The sequence below is a fragment of the Zeugodacus cucurbitae genome, chromosome 4, assembly GCF_028554725.1.
Source record: "Zeugodacus cucurbitae isolate PBARC_wt_2022May chromosome 4, idZeuCucr1.2, whole genome shotgun sequence".
Taxonomy (NCBI): domain Eukaryota; kingdom Metazoa; phylum Arthropoda; class Insecta; order Diptera; family Tephritidae; genus Zeugodacus; species Zeugodacus cucurbitae.
Window position 1 is genome coordinate 9,916,788 of NC_071669.1, and position 17,982 is coordinate 9,934,769.

The 17,982-nt window shown below is 27.8% G+C and overlaps 2 protein-coding genes across 14 annotated transcripts in view; one reads left to right on the plus strand and one right to left on the minus strand.

The window, feature by feature from the left end:
- Positions 1–17,982, plus strand: part of LOC105209123 (poly(rC)-binding protein 3) — a 211,830-nt gene that overhangs the window by 189,602 nt on the left and 4,246 nt on the right. For 7 of the 13 annotated variants that reach the window (XM_011179397.3, XM_011179333.3, XM_011179423.3 and 4 more), the window contains 3 exons: positions 4,098–4,182; positions 4,275–4,545; positions 8,921–13,992. In XM_011179397.3, coding sequence (XP_011177699.1) covers positions 4,098–4,182; positions 4,275–4,545; positions 8,921–9,695 — 1,131 coding nt within the window. In that variant the 3' untranslated portion in view covers positions 9,696–13,992. Of the gene's footprint in view, positions 1–4,097; positions 4,183–4,274; positions 4,546–8,920; positions 13,993–17,982 lie in introns of those variants that run through there. The other 6 variants (XM_054228551.1, XM_011179371.3, XM_011179414.3 and 3 more) reach the window with 3 other exon arrangements.
- The window catches only part of LOC128921324 (DNA polymerase eta-like), a 110,986-nt gene that overhangs the window by 12,447 nt on the left and 80,557 nt on the right, over positions 1–17,982 (minus strand). The gene's annotated exons all lie outside the window — the stretch shown is intronic.

A 17,982-nucleotide genomic window follows, 5' to 3' on the forward strand; every position in this document is an offset into this window, starting at 1 on the left:
TTGTACCTGTAGCCTCGCCCCCGCCCATTGCCTTGAGGTTTGTAACGAAATGTTGGTGTTTTTATTCTTTCACTGGTTTTGTGTTTTTTTTTGCATTCTACCCGTCCCGGAATGGAGTTGTGTACTTGAGTTACGAAAATATATGTTCCGTTATATTTACTGTGAATATGGTAATTTATGCGTTGTCTAATCATTGAGAGGTTATACCAATCAAGAGTATCAAAAATCACTAATTTTTTAATTTTATTTCGGAAAATCAATGAAAAGGATTACTAACCATATTATAAAATGAGATTTGACTATAGCAGGACTATAGGACTATTCCTTAATATAGAATTCTCCGGACGGATAGAATTTTCCTTGCTTGACTCTGGAACAAAACCTCAAAATTTTCGATTTTGTATACGAAAATCTCTCATTTTGGTAAAATGGAGAACAGTCCCTACGTTCCTCTCGAGCTTTTCGTAAATAAAAATAAAACAATTTTACGTTTGGTTTAAGAGTCGAAAGCGTGGAGAGAATACTCTCCGTCTGAGGAACAAAACAATAGCGAAAGTGCCGCCATTTTGTTTTCCCGAAATAAAATTTCGAAATTATCGAATTTTTCAGAATTTTATAAATGGTGCCGTTTTACAGAAATTTACACGAAAATCGTAAAATTTCACTAAAAACTGGATTCCACCTATGAATATCTAAAAATATACTCAATTAAATTCAACGCATAAAATACCATATTCATACTCGCCTGATCTACCGAACCCTCGTTTGCCCCCCTTGCATTTTTGCACTTGTAGTACCACCCCACCCCTTTCTATATTTTAGTATGTAAAATAGATTTTAAGTAATTTGTTGTTATTGTACTAAGCAATTTTCCGTGTATATTTCTTGGATATAAGAAAATAAATCTAAGCGCATTTCTTGTTCTAGTTGTCGTTCTTGTTGTTATGTCCCATGGCATGTGCCCTGCCCCTGTAATTTACCCCCCTGTATTGTTGTATTTAGACGTAATACCATTTTTAACGTGCTATGAACTACTGTCATAAGCCCTCTTCTCCCCTTCATTTACACACACACATACACTAAACAATTTATATTCCTACACTTAAACTAACATCTGTAGTACACAGAGGCGTCTTTATACTCTTTACTGCATTCACATACTTCACCTTCGAATACTGTGCTGCATTTTTTCTGAAATTTCTTGACTACTATCATCTATCCGATAATTTATTTCTTTTAACGCATGTTTTTTATTGAAAAAAAAATTATTTTATGGAACTGGTCTAGTTTATGTTTTCAAGATTTAGTTTTAAAATATTTTACAATAAAATGTAGGCAAAATAGAGAAAGAATATTTTCTTTTCTTGAAATATTCCCCGAGATTACTTAATCTCCTGCTAAGATTGTCGTTCGTTATAAATTCTTCATATAAAGAGCCGAATTCAAATCATGGCTGAAGTGATGTTACAAAAGAATTATAGTATCAAAGCAGTTACTCCACATCAGTCAGTACCAAAGCCAGATACTATTTTCCATATAAAAACTCTTATAAAATATTTACCGGCAGCTCAAAAGCGATTTAAGGCATATAGAAATTTGATAGATAGATTCTATAAATAGTGTTCGAAGTTTTGAAAATATTTATACGAGGGTTGTTCAAAAATTATACTATTCGAATTTTGAAAAAAAAAAAAACATTCAAATCAACGTCTGAATACTGCTAATATGTGGTACTCTTGTTTAGAAAACCTTTCCCAAATACTATTGAGGAATCCTGCCGAGTAAGACGAACATACTCATTGAGTACCTAAATATTCATTAATTAATTAAATATCAATTAAGTATACAAAAATCTAGCTTCTTTCAGATCGAAGAATTTTAGATAGATATAAAAGATATTTCCCGATGGCTTTTAGGGCAAATATAGTTAGATTTTAGCGATGAGCAATATTTCACTACCGGTGATTTTTTCACTGTGATTGAAAAATCACATACAGCAACTGCGATCAATTTTTTGTAAATAGCAGTGATTTACAATTGCAATAGCAGTTCAGTGATTCGAATTCGATCACTGTAACAATAGCAGTTCGAAAAGTACCAATCACTGTTCAGTGATCACAGTAACAAATTTAGTTGCGATTTCGTTACTTTTGGGTAAGGTAATACAAAAGGAGTTAAATGTACCCTAAAATTTATTAATTAGTTAATTGTGATTACAAAAGCAGTTAAATTTTGAATATTGTTAAAATTAATAAAAATGTAAATGTAAAAAAATAAAAAAAAATTTGTAGAGTACAAATTTTTATAAATTCGTTTATTTTTGCGATCGCAATAAAATCTGTGAAATCAGTAAAATCACAGTGATTCAAAAATAGTAATATCGCTCATCACTATCGTGAATAGGCATGAATTTCAGAACAAATCATAGCGAACGATTTTATATATAATACATAGATATTAGAGGTATTCCTCAGGGGGTTTTAGGGGAAATTAAGTTAGATTACCTTAACGAAAATGTATATAGTTACATAGGGTTCAAAAATATGTCCGAAAACCTCTCGAAGTTGTGAAAGAAAGCTTTTACTAAAATTTTAGACTTTTCCAAAGTTCAACAGAAGAACAGAAGCCTTATTTTATAATTTCATTTAGGATTTAGTGATATTCTAATTAACCGCAGATATTAAACAGAATTTAAACAGATCGAAAAGTTTTATATAGATATAAGAGATATTCCGCGAAGGCTTTTAGGTGAAATATAGGTAGATTAAGTCAACGAAAAGTATATAGTTATTCAGGGTTCAAAAATCATTTTCGAAACCCTCAAAATATTGTGAAAGCAATTCTATTTTCGAAAAATTTATTATATATAGACTTTCCAAATTTCACCAGAAGAACATAAGCCTTATTTTGTAAACATATTTATGATTAATGAATATGCTAATTAACCCTATCTAGATAGTTTATATACAAAAACTAAGTATTAAACTGAAAAAGTCAATGTATTGAAGAAAGTGAAAGGTAAAGAGTGTTAACAGAATTTGTAAAAACATTATTAAACAACTATAGTAGACGACATCGTTGGAAATCTCAAAAATATTGTATATAAATATATTTATTTAGATATACAGGCAGGTAGGTTCTGCAATCCGAGTGAAAGTGAAAATTAAAAAAAAATGTGGAATTTGAAAAGTAAAATCGAAATTCAGTATACCAAATATCGAATTGAAAATGAATTTGCTTGAATTTCACTCGGAAGTGATTTATAATACCTGCCTGGTAAAATAAATATCTAAAATTCAAATGTAATTAATGTGAAATTGCTTTAAAAATAAATATTCAAAATTTTCTGAAATGAAATTTTTTCATTCGAAATTTAACAAAAATATACACAGTTTAATAGTATTACAAATTACAAAATAATATTAAATCTGAGTTTTTAGTGTATTATTAAAAATATGATTTGTTACCCTTACCATATAAAATAGAAATATTTAAAAATTCGAAAATTTCAAAATTTCCAAATTTCACACATAAGTAATTATACTAATTACGCGAATCCCACATATTTGTAATATATAAAACATAAAAAGCAGCACATTTGTGTACTATATTTTCGATATATCTACCAAAATACACAAACTCGACTTTTGCGCACACTCTCACAGTACTACAACCCCTTTAGCAAAAAACTAAATTTCCAACCAAAAGCTTTTACAACTATCACAAACAACCGTTACAACTAACTGTCATTATTTTAAGGTTATTTTAATTGCTTTAAACTGCATACTAACACTACACTTTGGTTACAACAACTACAATTGTTGCTGAAGAAAAAAACCCCGCTCTGTAATTGTTGTGTTTGTATGTTCTTTTGTAAATATATTTATGTAAAAATATTTGTAGCATTGAAATAATTTGATTTTTTTCAGTTTGAAATGGTTATAATTTATATATTTTAACAAAAATTTGTATTGAAATGAAACTGGTGAAAAAACAATAAAAATTTATTTTCTCTTTTTCCATTTTCCTTTCTTCCTAACACCCCACCAAATGCGCATGCGCACACGTACAACGCACCTCAACCACAACAAAATTAGGTGGCAAAGAATCCATTGGCCAGCTTGGCAGCGTTGGGTTTGGCTGGCATAACACCCACCAACACCGGTGGACTGAATCCCACAGGTTAGTTGTTGTATTTTACACATTTTTTATTTTTATTTTTTTTTGCAAATTTTATATTAATAATACGCTCATGTTACTCTCTCTCTCTAAAGCAGCTTTGGCCGCCTTAGCTGGTTCTCAACTGCGTACAGCCAATACAAGTCGTACACAACAACAACAACATGAAATGACCGTCTCCAATGACTTGATCGGCTGCATTATCGGCAAGGGTGGCACGAAAATTGCCGAAATACGTCAAATTAGCGGTGCAATGATACGCATTTCGAATTGTGAGGAACGCGAGGGTGGCAATACCGATCGTACGATCACGATTAGCGGCAATCCAGATTCGGTGGCATTGGCTCAATACTTAATCAACATGAGGTGAGTACCATGCTATGCATTGTTGTATGTGTATAAAATTCGAAAATCATAAAAAATTAAAAAAAAAAAATTGTGATAATTACATTTAAGTATTAACCCTTAATGTATTACTCTCTCTCTATATATATATATTCTTCAATAAAACATATATATATATATAAATTTTGTCGAATTGATTTGAAAATTAACAAAAGTAATCACACACAACATACAATACATTGTACGCTGTTTAATAATAATTATGAAGTAATTGATTCACAACAAACACACGCACACAACACCGTACGTTCAAACAATCAAATTTACAAACATTGATCAATCAATCGAGCAATCAATCAATCAGTCAATTGAAATGCAAAATAATAAAAAAAAAATTTAAAAAAAAAATTAAGAAACGTATCAAAACAAATGAAAAATTTTTAAATTTTTATGCTAAGTCTCTACTCTAAAAACAGATTTTATTTATAAAAAAAATATGCGGTATAAGGAGGTTCTTTGATGATGATTATAAAAAACCAAAAAACAAAAAAAAAATATTAATATTATTAATGAAAAATAAAAAAAAATCAAAAGCGTTCAAAAATGTCACAACTACATTGCAAAACTCTGTATTAGCTGGAAAACAACTTTGTTAACTGTACTTTTGTTTTCACTAACTTTTACTACCAATAAACGAGTAGTGTTGTCAGTCAACTCTTGTTTAAACTTAAACTTTAGTAAACCACTAGACTTAAGCCACCTCATGAGCAATAACAAATTACATTAAAGGTCAAAGGTTAATTTGTGCTGACCCCAAAGTGGATTGAAAAGCACATGACTGTAGTTTAATGCTGGCCAGCATATTTATGCTCAAATCTACGTTACAATTAATAAAAAAAACTGTAGGCAACCACACAATAATAAATATTGTGCAATATTTTTAGTCAATAATTACAAAAAAGAAAAAATACTGAAAACAACAACAGCACAAGTATTTACAAATTAGTTTCAAGCATTTGTAACTCAATTAATTTATGCAAAAAAGCAAAGCAATTTTGTACTACTTATATATCTACAACTTCTAACCAACACCACTTTTCTCCCAGCACCAATTTCCCTCCAAAAAAAAAAAGAAATTAAAAAGTGAGAGAGAAAGTCAACCAATTCTTTTTTTTTTTTTTAATTATATTAATATATATATAATTTTTCCCTTTCAGTTACGCACCAAATTAATGTCCACTAATTTTGCAACAACATTTTCTTTAAACCAAAAATACCAAAAATAAAAAAAAAAACAAAAAAAAATTTGTTTAAAAACCCAAGCCGCCATATATTTTCAATTTTGTTTTGAACCGTTTTATAATGACAACCTTGATTAATTTATAGACTTTCATAACAGCGCACCACAAACAAACAAAAAAAAAAATTTTAAAAATACATTTTCGAAAAACCCACGCATTGTCATTCAACACGAAAGCATGCCCAAAGCATTCAAAGTCCCACTCAAACCCAAAAAGCAGTAATAACAAATCAAAGCAACCGAACCTAAACAAACCTTCCCGGCTCTTCGAGCACATTTTTGTACATTTTAAGCGCAAGAAACCCGCAACAGTCAACCCCACAGAAACTCAACTCAGTAACTCACCACCCACTAATATTTCATTCAATCCAAAAATCATTCTTATACACTCGTGCTGCCCACTAATTTCATCAATATTTTATCAATGTTATACAAATTCTGTGTAAACCCGCCCCAACAACATAACCTAGCAGTTGGAGTACTACTTCCAACACCACCACCACCCCCACCACTTAAAGCAAACTAAGCAAAAAAAAAGTTGTTTACTAAATAAAATATCATTTTCTGAGGCCAGTAACAGAAAAAGTATACATTTTGTAATATAAAAAAACTGTTAAAACACACTACTCGCCACTGTATTAAGGTTTTGTACAACTCCTACTACATATTACTCGTACATATATATGTAACATTAGTTTGTATGTAAGTAGAGCATAGCTGTTAGCGCTACATCCCCCAAATACCCACAGACATTTATTAAAATAGAAAAATTCTAAAAACAATGTAAAAGCACTGCCATAATTGATGCAGCAGCAGCAGCAGAGGCAACACCGCCGCGCTGCCACACTACTAGCACACACAAATCGTACTACGTCTCATAAAACTGTACATTTAATATTGATGTATGTATGTGCGTTGTTGCCACCCATGGGATCTCACAGCCGTGTATGCAAAATCAACGTATCATTTAATCCATACCAATAAAATAATGCCAGTACGAAACCTGCCCTTGTCCCCCAGCCTGTCATTGACCAACCCAAATATCACCCGCTAAATACTCGAACAGCAGCCACAGAAATATAATATTCACATCGAAACGTGTGCCTATTTGAATGCAGCAGGGTTTGTGGTATAAGAAATAATTATATAATAATTAATAAATTTATTGTAAATATATATTTTTTTTTTTATTAAAAGTAATTGGAGAAGAAAAATTAACGATTTTGTATATAAAATAGATCCCAAAGATTATTTCAACTTTTTTTAATCATTTTAAAATCCGAATTCTAGGCAATTTAAAAGGTATCATGATCTAGTTTTAGACTTCTACTAAAGCTTTTTAGCTAGAAATGCATCAAACGTCTCTTATCGGAAAAAAGTTAGCGCTAAAAATATAAGATAACTCAAGTGATAAGTTAGTTTTTGGCCGGTTCAAGTATCTACCATGTATTTTGTACATAGTTTTTTAGAGCTTTTGAAGCTTTTTCAGTAAAAATGATTCAAATGTCTTACTGGAAAAAATTTCAACGAAGAAAGATGAGCCGCAAATACTTCAAGCGATAAATTTTGATTTTGGAACGTTCGAGTCTCGAACTAGCGATATATCATAGTGAAATTAGGCCTTCAAAGAGCTCATACCACTTTCCCAAAAGTAATATGTTCGTATAGGTACACTCATCGATCGGAATAAGCGTCATTCAATGAAAAAGAAAATACAGAAAAAATTTAAGTACGCATTACAAAGAAACAACTTTAACTACAAATGCTTTTTTTCACTGATCCAGTTTTTTTTAATATATTATTTCAATTCAGACTCAACACAATTGGGCCCAAAACTAGATCATATAAGTCCAAGTCCGTTTCGAACTATTGTTGAACTTCTTTCAAGGCAGAAAAGAGCTCGGAAGTTTATCATTGTCTATCGAAGGAGAGCTTTTAGGTAATTCTGAAGTCAAACCTAGTCTTTATGTGGAGGAAATTACTCGAATATATCACTCAAATTATATCACTATTGAATTCGAGTAATAATAAAATAGTTTAAAAAGTTTTACTATTTTTGAAGTCTTCGGTGATGAAAGTTTTTATGAACCGAAACTCCTTTGATGGAAGCTTTCAAGTAAACTGTTTCGAAAAATGACGACAAATTTTAAACCGGAATATAAGAAAGATCGAGTTAGGTACACACTTATAATCTTAGCTCGGCAAATATGTGGTAAGGTTAATCAGATGCCCTCTAATTAAGGCCCATACCATTTTTCATCCGAAAACAAAAATTAATATTCTCAAATAGTTCTCAACACTCTGATAAAGGAATAAGTTTGGAATATTGAGTATTGGTCAAAGATTTCCACGAACTTTGTAGAGTAAACGAACAATGTTTGTCGCAAAGACACGCACATAAGAATCTATGTTGAAGTGTTGATTGGTGTCAGATTTTTTCTTTTTAATAATTTAATTTTTGAAGAAATAAAATTATTTTTTTTAAAGAAAAAAAAAATATAGTAATTAAAAAGGGAGCGAGGAATATAAGAATGAGTTTCCAAGAAGTATTTCAATGCAAAATATATTTTTAATTCATTTAATTAAATATTGTTATTTCGAACCAGCAGAAGTTTTAGGTATTTCTAAAGAAATTCTAAAATAAATACTATACCACAGCTGCCACTGCATTCGAAGATGGCACATACTCAGAACCCTCCATTAAATTCCCTCAAACAAAGTACCATCAACGACCAACACCACCACCACCAACCAACCACCCGCACACTTGTACCATTTTGAACGCCAAACCGTAAAAACAAGCAAAAAAAATAAAAAAATAACATTTAAAGAATCCTCCTTGTAATACAAAAATCCAGCAAATTCCCTCCTTAACCCAAAACGCAAAAATATCATCAAATTCCAAATTTTTAAAAATAAAAAAAAAAAACCGAAAAATTAAAAATGCAAAAACCAACTCAATTCCACAAAATCACCATTTTTAAAAGTACAGTCATCACCTTTTCAATGAACAACTAAACCTTATCTCATCACCACATACAAACAATATCCTATTGTCCTTTTTTCTCTTTCTCTCTCTCTTTATCCCTTTTCCAGCGTTGAACTGCAGAAGGCTAATCTACAGGAGGCGAACAATGGCGCCGCCGCCAATGGACAAGCCAACAATGGTAGCAACAGCGGCAACAACAACAGCGCCAATGTCACTAATGGCGCCAGCAATGGCAATGCCAATACGAACAGCAACAATGGTAATCACATAAGCGGCGCAAACGCATTGGGTGGCAACAATGCCGGGAGTGGCGGTGGCGGCAGCAGCAATGGCAGCTTGAGTCAGAGCGGTGGCAGTAATCACAGCAGCAATAATAGTTTAAACAATTTAAATACCAACTCGAGCAATGCGAACAACAGCAATACCAACAACAACAACAGTACACAACACTCAACCACAGCCATGACAATCACCAATAACAGCAGCAACAGCAATAGCAACAACAGCAACAATACGAGCGGCAACAATTTAACCTTAAGCACAACTTCCAACAATCCAACCAATCCATTTTCCACTTCATTGCCATTTTCGAATACACCAAATCCATTTGCCAACTCCACCACAGTCAGTTCGCTAGCCACAGCTATACCGTTAGCCCAGTTGCTAGCCAAACCGGGCGCTTTGAATGCGCTCTCCAGCCTAACGGCGCTCGGCGGTCTCACCGATCTGTTGGGCGGTTTGGCCACACTCAATGGCCCGCCCATACAGACGACCGGTGTGCATCGCACCAAAAGCTTTGCATCGACACGTTTTCGCAGTCACAATCATGCGGATGGCGGTGCCGAGAGCGAAAAGACGCGCAATAAATTCAATCCATATTAGAGTAGTTGAGAGGGGATGTATGAAAAGTAGGCGTGAAAGTTTCGTGGTAGTAGTATGTAGACGAAGTTTTAAGATTGTAGTGAAAGCGTGTAAGCTTTTAGAAAATATAAACACGTGAAAGCTTTCGAAATAGAAAAGTGTAATTTAAAAGCTTCATCATGTTCAAGTGAAAGCTTTCAAATCATCATGTTTAAGTGAAAGTTTTAAAATTATGTTTCAATGAAAGCTTTTAAGTCAAATCATGTACAAATAAAAGCTTTCAAATCATGTGTAAATGAAAGCTTACAAATCATGTTTAAATGAAAGCTTTCAAATATTGTGCAATGACAGCTTTCAAATCATGTTTAAGTGAAAGCTTTCAAATCATGTGTAAATGAAAGCTTTTAACTCAAATCATGTCTTAATAAAAGCTTTCAAATCAAGTTTAAGTGAAAGCTTTCAAATATTGTATAAAAAAAAGCTTACAAATCATGTTTAAGAGCAATCTTTTGAATTATAAAAACATTGAAAGCTTTCAAATCATGTAAAAGTGAAAGCTTTTAAATTATAAAAATGTGAAAGCTTTTGAAGTACAATAAGTTAGCATTCGTTATGCAGAGAAGGTATTGTAGGGTTTACAACACATAAAAAAGCTTAATAAAAAATTGTTTGTAGCTTCGAAAGTAAGCCTGTAGCGCATGCGCCAAAGCTCGCATATAAATTTGAGGTTTGAATCGAAGTGAACGCGTATTTTTTTCTCATTGTTTGGTAGTTGACGTCAAAGTAGTATTAGTAGTTGTACGGTATGCTTTTGTGTGCCACGTAATTGGTTTACATAAATTTTTGGCAAGTTGAGCACACGCTTGCATTTTATTATTATTATTTTTTACTTGATTTTTTTTTCGGGTAATAGCAAACACTAGGCATTAGAGATACAAAATACAAATGTACGTACTAATTGATATTTACATAAATTTACAAATTGTGTGATAGAAATCGAAGAAACCCACAATCAGCAGACACACGTAGATTGGAATTTATTAATTAAATTAAAATTAATCGAATTAAATTAAAAATTAAAAAATGCAAAATTTTGCATCAAATTAAGCAAATTAGTTTTTTAGTTATATTTTTGCCAGCTTGTAATTATGGCTTTAACAGTTTTTCATAAAACGCCTCTTCTTAGTTTAACATCATCATGTACTCACTCATACACTCATGCCACCCACCACATGCCTACTATTGCCACACAGTTTTTGTTTTTCATAGAAATTGGAAAAACTAATTTCAATTTTTAAAAATTAATTTTTTCGATTTTCAAAATTAGTTTTGTGTTCATATTTAAATTTTTCAAATAATTCGAAATTGATAATAAGAAAATTTAATAATTTTTCAAATTCCCTAAATTTATTCATAAATACGAAATTCGAAATTGACAAAACAAAATTAAATTATTTTTGAAATTCGACAAATTGGTTCAATAATTCGAAATTGAAAATTTTAAATACAAAAAATAATTATTTTCTAAATTGAATAAATTGGTTCAATAATTCGAAATTGATACAAAAAATTAAATTATTTTCGAAATTCAACACAATTTATCCAATAATACGAAATTCGAAATTGACAATAAAAATTAAATTATTTCCAATAATACGAAATTGAAAAAAAGTGAAATCATTTTCGAAATTCAATAAATTGGTTCAATAATTCGAAATTCGAAATGGATAATAAAAAATTTAAATATTTTTTAAATTGAAAAATAATAAGCATTTTCAAAATTCAACAAATTGATCCAAAAATACGAAATTCAAAATTGAAAAAAAAAAATAAATCATTTTCATAATTCAACAAATTGATCCAAAATACGAAATTCGAAATTGAAAAAAAATTAAATCATTTTCAAAATTCAACAAATTGATCCAAAAATACAAAATTCGAAATTTAAAAAAATTAAATCATTTTCTAAATTCAACAAATTGATACAAAAATACGAAATTCGAAATTGAAAAAAAAAATTAAATTAAATTCGAAATTGAACAAATTGATTAATAATTCGAAATTTATAATAACAAATTTATTTATTTTCGAAATTCAACAAACAGATCCAAAAATACGAAATTCGAAAAAAAAATAATTATTTTCGAAATTAAATAAATTGCTGCAATAATTCGAAGTTCGAATTTGAAAATAAAAATTTAACTATTCAACAAATTGATTCAAAAATTCGGAATTGAAAATTGTAAATTAAAAAAAATATTTTTTTCGAACTTGAAAATGAAATAATTTTCGAAATTCTACAAATTGGCAATCACTCATGCAAGAACTGCAGCTATTTTTACAATATATTGTACAATAATAAACATAATTTTTATCACCTTAAATCAACCATCATCGCATATATACATATACATACATACATACATACACATAATTGCATACTCATAATGTTTTGATAATTTTTTAAGTTAAGAAGAAAAAAAATAGTTTTTAAGTGCAAAGGAGATATGTTATCATTGTAGATTTTTAAGCAAAATAATGAAAAAACTAGTTTGTTAGCGCTAAATAACAGCATTAAAGCGAAAAACCATCAACAAAAAATATATTGTTTCTATTGCAATTTCGAAATATGTTTTTTAAAAAATTTATTAATTTTGAAAAATTTGCAAGCTTGTTTAAACTTATTTTTTTTCTATTAAGTTATTGGCAAAATTGCTTTTATTATTATGTTTTAGAAATATTATTGAGCGTTTGTAGTGAAAAAATATTGGGCAACATGACAGTTAGTACATAAAAAGTAGCACATACAATTTTCGAAAATCCATTTTTACTTTTAAATATAAATATAAATGCAATTGTTGTATTATTACGCAAAATTATTGTTTTTCTTGCAAATTATATAGAAAATAGTTTCATTAATTGTAGTTGTAGGTAAGAAACAGGTTTCGAGAACCCGTAGTAACTAAAGCATTAATTTATAAAAAAAAAAAATTATTAAAATTAACTACATTTACTAAAAATTGAAAATCAATCAGCGTACATACACACATATGCAAGTCGTATACGAATTCAAAACGCAGCTGTTAGATTTTTTAGAATTTTACATAATGCTGAATGAATATGTATAGTTTTTAATTGGAAAAGACCATTTATGAAAAATTGTGATGAAGAAAAAATTGAACTCAAATTATATAACGAATGAATATAAGTAAAAATTATAAAAAAAAATATGTGGGTATTGAGAGTTTAGAGTATATAATATATTAAATAATATGAAATTGGAATGCAAAAAAATATAATAAAAATTGTTTGTAAAAAAATAAATATGATTTTAAAAACAAAAATTTTCTTTTTCGTACATTCTTTGAAAATCAACAATGAAAAAATTATATTTGAACTCAAAATGGTAGACGACTTAGCTTGAATTTTCCAGACCTGCCGTTACCAACTAAACTCGACTGACTCCGTTTTTCGCACAATAAAATTAAAATTACAATAAATCAAATGCAAATTTCGAAATTTATAATCGGCAGAAAATACTCAAGAATTCACCGAAAAATCTGCGATCTCCTTAAAGCAGCAAACACTATTCGAAAACTTCGAAAAAAAATTCGAAGTTTTAGTTTTCGAATTTCGAAAAATATAGTATAGTCGAAATTACCGAAAAGTTGATTATGGGGGAAAGTTAGTTTTACTGTAAAGAAATTAACCTACAACAACTCCCAAGAAATCTTTTTGCACATCTTCGAAACGATCATATTCGAATTAGTTTTCGAAATTCGAAAAATATAGTAAAGTCGAAATTACTGAAAGTTGATTATGGGAAAGTATATTTACAGTTTCATTTATTTGAACCTACAACAACTCCCTAGAAATCTTGTTGAACATCTTCGAAACGATTATATGCGAATTAGTTTTCGAAATTCGAAAAATTTAATAAAGTCGAAATTAAGTCTCGTATAAGAAAGGTCTCTTCAACGTAAAATATCATCTACATCAATTCATAAAAAATAGTTTTGAGCATCTTCGAAACGATTATAATGGAAATTATTTTCGTTAAATTATAACAAATCACTTATCTAACTAAAAATCATGGATAATAACACACAATTAATAAAATTATGCTAAACAGCAAATCAAAATTGAAAAATAAACCTACTTTGCTCTCATTGCCCACAAAAATTGACTGATGGGAAGCTTTAAGTATATTAAAAAGAAGTTTCTCAAACAAATATTATTTTTTAGTTATTGGCGTTAATATATAATATATAAATAGTTTTCAAAATCCTTCAAACAGCAAAAGAAAAACAGGTATTAGGTAGTTGTAGAATGAAAATCTTCAATTCATGCATGAGATTATGCAAAACGTAAAAATCACTTTAAATATGTACGTAGTTTGAAAATAACGCTCACTAGTTTTATATGGATTGGTGTTATTCATAGATCTAAGTAAAATTACAGTTAATTTGTTAAAATTATTTCTGAAGCTTTAAATGCATGTAAAATCAGCAGTACACACTTTTTGAAATATAAATTACGATATACATACATATTATATCCGTTGAATTTTATTTATACGCAAAGCTTTTAGTAGCAGAATAGTAAGCTTAATGAGTTCGAGGAAAATATAGCAATGGACAATTGTTACTAATAACTCTAAACCAGCTTGATATACTATTTTACATATTCAATGTGAGCTTTCACTAAACGTATAAAAAGTGAAAAAGGCTTTGATCTTTGTAAGGGAACTTTCACAAGAGTGCATTTGAGCACCTTAAGCTTTCACTAAAAATAAAAAGTGAAAAAAAAGCTTTAAGCGACCGAACTCTCACAAAAAGTCGGCAGCTTAAGTGAGTAGAAGCTTTCACGTACTTTTTTGTTTATTTGAACACTATGTATGAGCTTTGGTTGAACGCAATAGCAAGAAAGCTTTATCATTAGCTTGATAACTGAAGATTCGAAATATTTCAACTTGACATATAAAGCGAAGGAACAAAGAAGTGAAAGCTCAGTCTAAACACCTATTAAAAGTGTAATCGCTGTATTATCATTATTTTCATCATAATGCCATTCTTAGTTTTTTAGTGTTTTTTGTAGTTTTAGAACATTTATATGTAGAATGTTTAGTTTATCTGAAGTAGCATTGAATAAAGCTCTCTAAAGTTGGTTGGTGTGGTTTGCTTTAATATACAAACGTACTTTAAAGAAATTACTCATGTATCTAACTTCTTAAAATGTTTGTAAGCTGTGTATGCAGCCCTATAAGGCGAAAATAAGCGAAATATTTATGTAAATGCAGAATTATGAATATATAAATTCTCATGATAATTACTCAAAAAAATTTGTTTTTGAAAAGGAAAATGAAATTGATGAAATTTTAAAATTTATGAATGGAAAAATATGTTTAAAAATTGTTGGATTTAGTTTTATTATTAAAGTTATTATATTTTTTTTAAGTTGTACACTTTTTCCAACCAAAGTATTATACATTATTGAGCGGAATTTTAAGTTTGAGTTATATATTTTTATATTCATCAATTGAATATATTCATAAAAGCTGTTATGTATATAAAACTGTAAAAAAATAATTTTTGTAATTCACCTTTACTAATATATACTTTCTGGAAGATTCATAATTATTTTGAGTTGACTTTTGTATTTAAGACATCTTACACCCGCTTTAACTCATATTTTTCTAATTTTCTTGAAATAAACTGCTTAATTAATACTTTTATGAAAAGTTTCAATTTGTATTATTAAAAAATTAATAAAAATCCTTCACTGAAAAACTAATTAGAAGCAAGAGAATTTTTTAAAAACATAATTGCTATTTTTGAATCATTAATAAATTTATCAATATTACTATATGTATACCACCCTTTATAATGGTAACCCTTGGGCATATGATTGTCTCCAAAGTGTACCCAATTCAAACAAAACTAAATATGAAATGCACTAAAATCTATTAATCCTAGAGATTGACATTCATATTTCAAAAAATATAAGAAATTTGAGCTAAAAACTAATATGTAATGCGAAATATACACAACAATCTTACTATGTATGTACTACAAGTATTTATAAAGTAACAAATTTATATGTATTCACAAAACAAAATATATACACACACTTATACTATTCCCTTTTCCTACCATTTATACTAACTTATGACCGATGTAATTACATATAAGACATAAAAAAATGAAAAATTTGAAATTTATAAATATTTAATGATTAAAAGAAATTTAAAATTTAAATAAAAAAACTTATGAATTTGAAATAATGTTATTAAGAACATGAAAAAAATATTTGTAAACAGAAAATTATTAATAAAAATGTCACAAATAAAAAAATGTTAATAAAAAAATATTAAAAAAAAATTATTAATATAAAAAAAATATTAATAAAAAATATTATTAATAAAAAATATTATTAATAAAAAAGATTATTTAAAAAAAAAATAATTAATAAAAAATTATTACTAAAAATAAATTATTTAAAAAAAATATTAATAAAAAAATTTTTAAGAAATAATTTATATGACGAAAATCGTAAAGATTGCAAAAACACATTGAGCACTTCTTAAAGAAGTTGGCGAAATTCCAGTTTTAAATAATTTGTAATAACAAATTCGCTCAGTAAAAATAGTTTTATAAGAATTTAATGTAGAAGCAATGCAAATATTTACTAAAAAAAATTAGAATTAAAAAAAAACGAAAAAATAAATAATTATAATTAAAAATTAAATAATTGAGTAAAAAAATGCGCTTAGTATTGTATTTCTTATATTTAAAATTGAATTGAATTATACTGAAAATACGAATTATTTAAAATTGGCAGAAAATGTTTTTAGCGCATAAAAATATTTCTCATGAAAATAATAATAATAAAATATTAACGTAGTTAATTGACAAAGTCAAAAATTAAAAAAAAAAAAATAAATTTAATTTTCATAATTTGAAAGGCATATTTAAGAATTCATACAAAATATATGATTAAATATTAATAATTATTATTTTTTATTAATAAATTTTAATTTATTTAATAAAAAAATAGTTTACTCGCATTGTATTACTTTAAATTTGAAGTTGTTTATTTTTTAATTTTTATTTTATATTTTTTTTCATCATCCGAAACTCGCTATTCATTTTATAATTGAAAAGCAAGCTGAAAAAAAAATAAACAAAAATTTTGCACATCATTGTTCACGCAAATTATTAAAAAAAAAATAATATTTTATTATTTAAATTTTATTTTTTATTTAGAATTTTTTTTTATTTTTTTTTTTAATTATTTTCAAATAAATATATTTTTTTATTTTTTCAAAATAAATAATATTTTGCTTTTAAAATTTTGTGTTTTATTTAGTTTGTTTTTTAATTTTTTTTATTTTTTTTAAATACATATTTTTTTATAAAAATTTTGTTTTTAAATTTATAAAAACAAAATTGTTTATTTTTAATTAAGAAATTAATAATTTTTAGCATTAAGCATGACTATAAGAAGGTTAAAAATCCATTTATGTAGTTAATAAATAAGTGAAAAAGAATTAATATTATAAAAAATCGTAATAAATAATACTAATGAAAAGAATCCGAAATTAAGCGTAAAATTCAATCTTGAAGTACTGTGGGTCTTACAGACGCATACGAGCAATCGAAAAGTAATTACAAACGAAAAAAAAATTAGATTAAAAAATTTTCAAAAATAAAAAACATTCAAATATAATAAAAAGATCATCACAAACCACATTAAAATAAAACTAAAATCGATTTTACCATTTTGTAAATCACATTAAACATACATATAAACACTAGTAGACCGCAAAAACTACCACTACATACATACATACATACAATAAAGCAGCGTTACATACAGATTTATATACTTAAAACTTATAACTTAACTTGTAACTTGTAGTTCTTACGAAAAAAAAAATAAAACAAAAAAGAAAATATATTTACTACTACCAATTTGTAATGGGAAAACATACTTATACATTATAATAATAATAATAATAATAATAATTATAAAACACTTACACTTTATTATATATGCATAAACATACATACAATTTACGCAAGCGTAATAGTAAAAGCATAACGCATTCATACATTACATACAAACATACAAACATATTACAAAAAAATTGAGAAAAAATAATAATAATACAAATAAATATGAGAAGAAAATTTGTGTGGCTTTTATTTATTTTTTTTTTACAAAACGTTTTCAAAAGTTCAATACTTTGCAAAGCTTTTGAGTATAAATATTATTCAAAAATTTGAGGTTATAATTTTTAATAAGA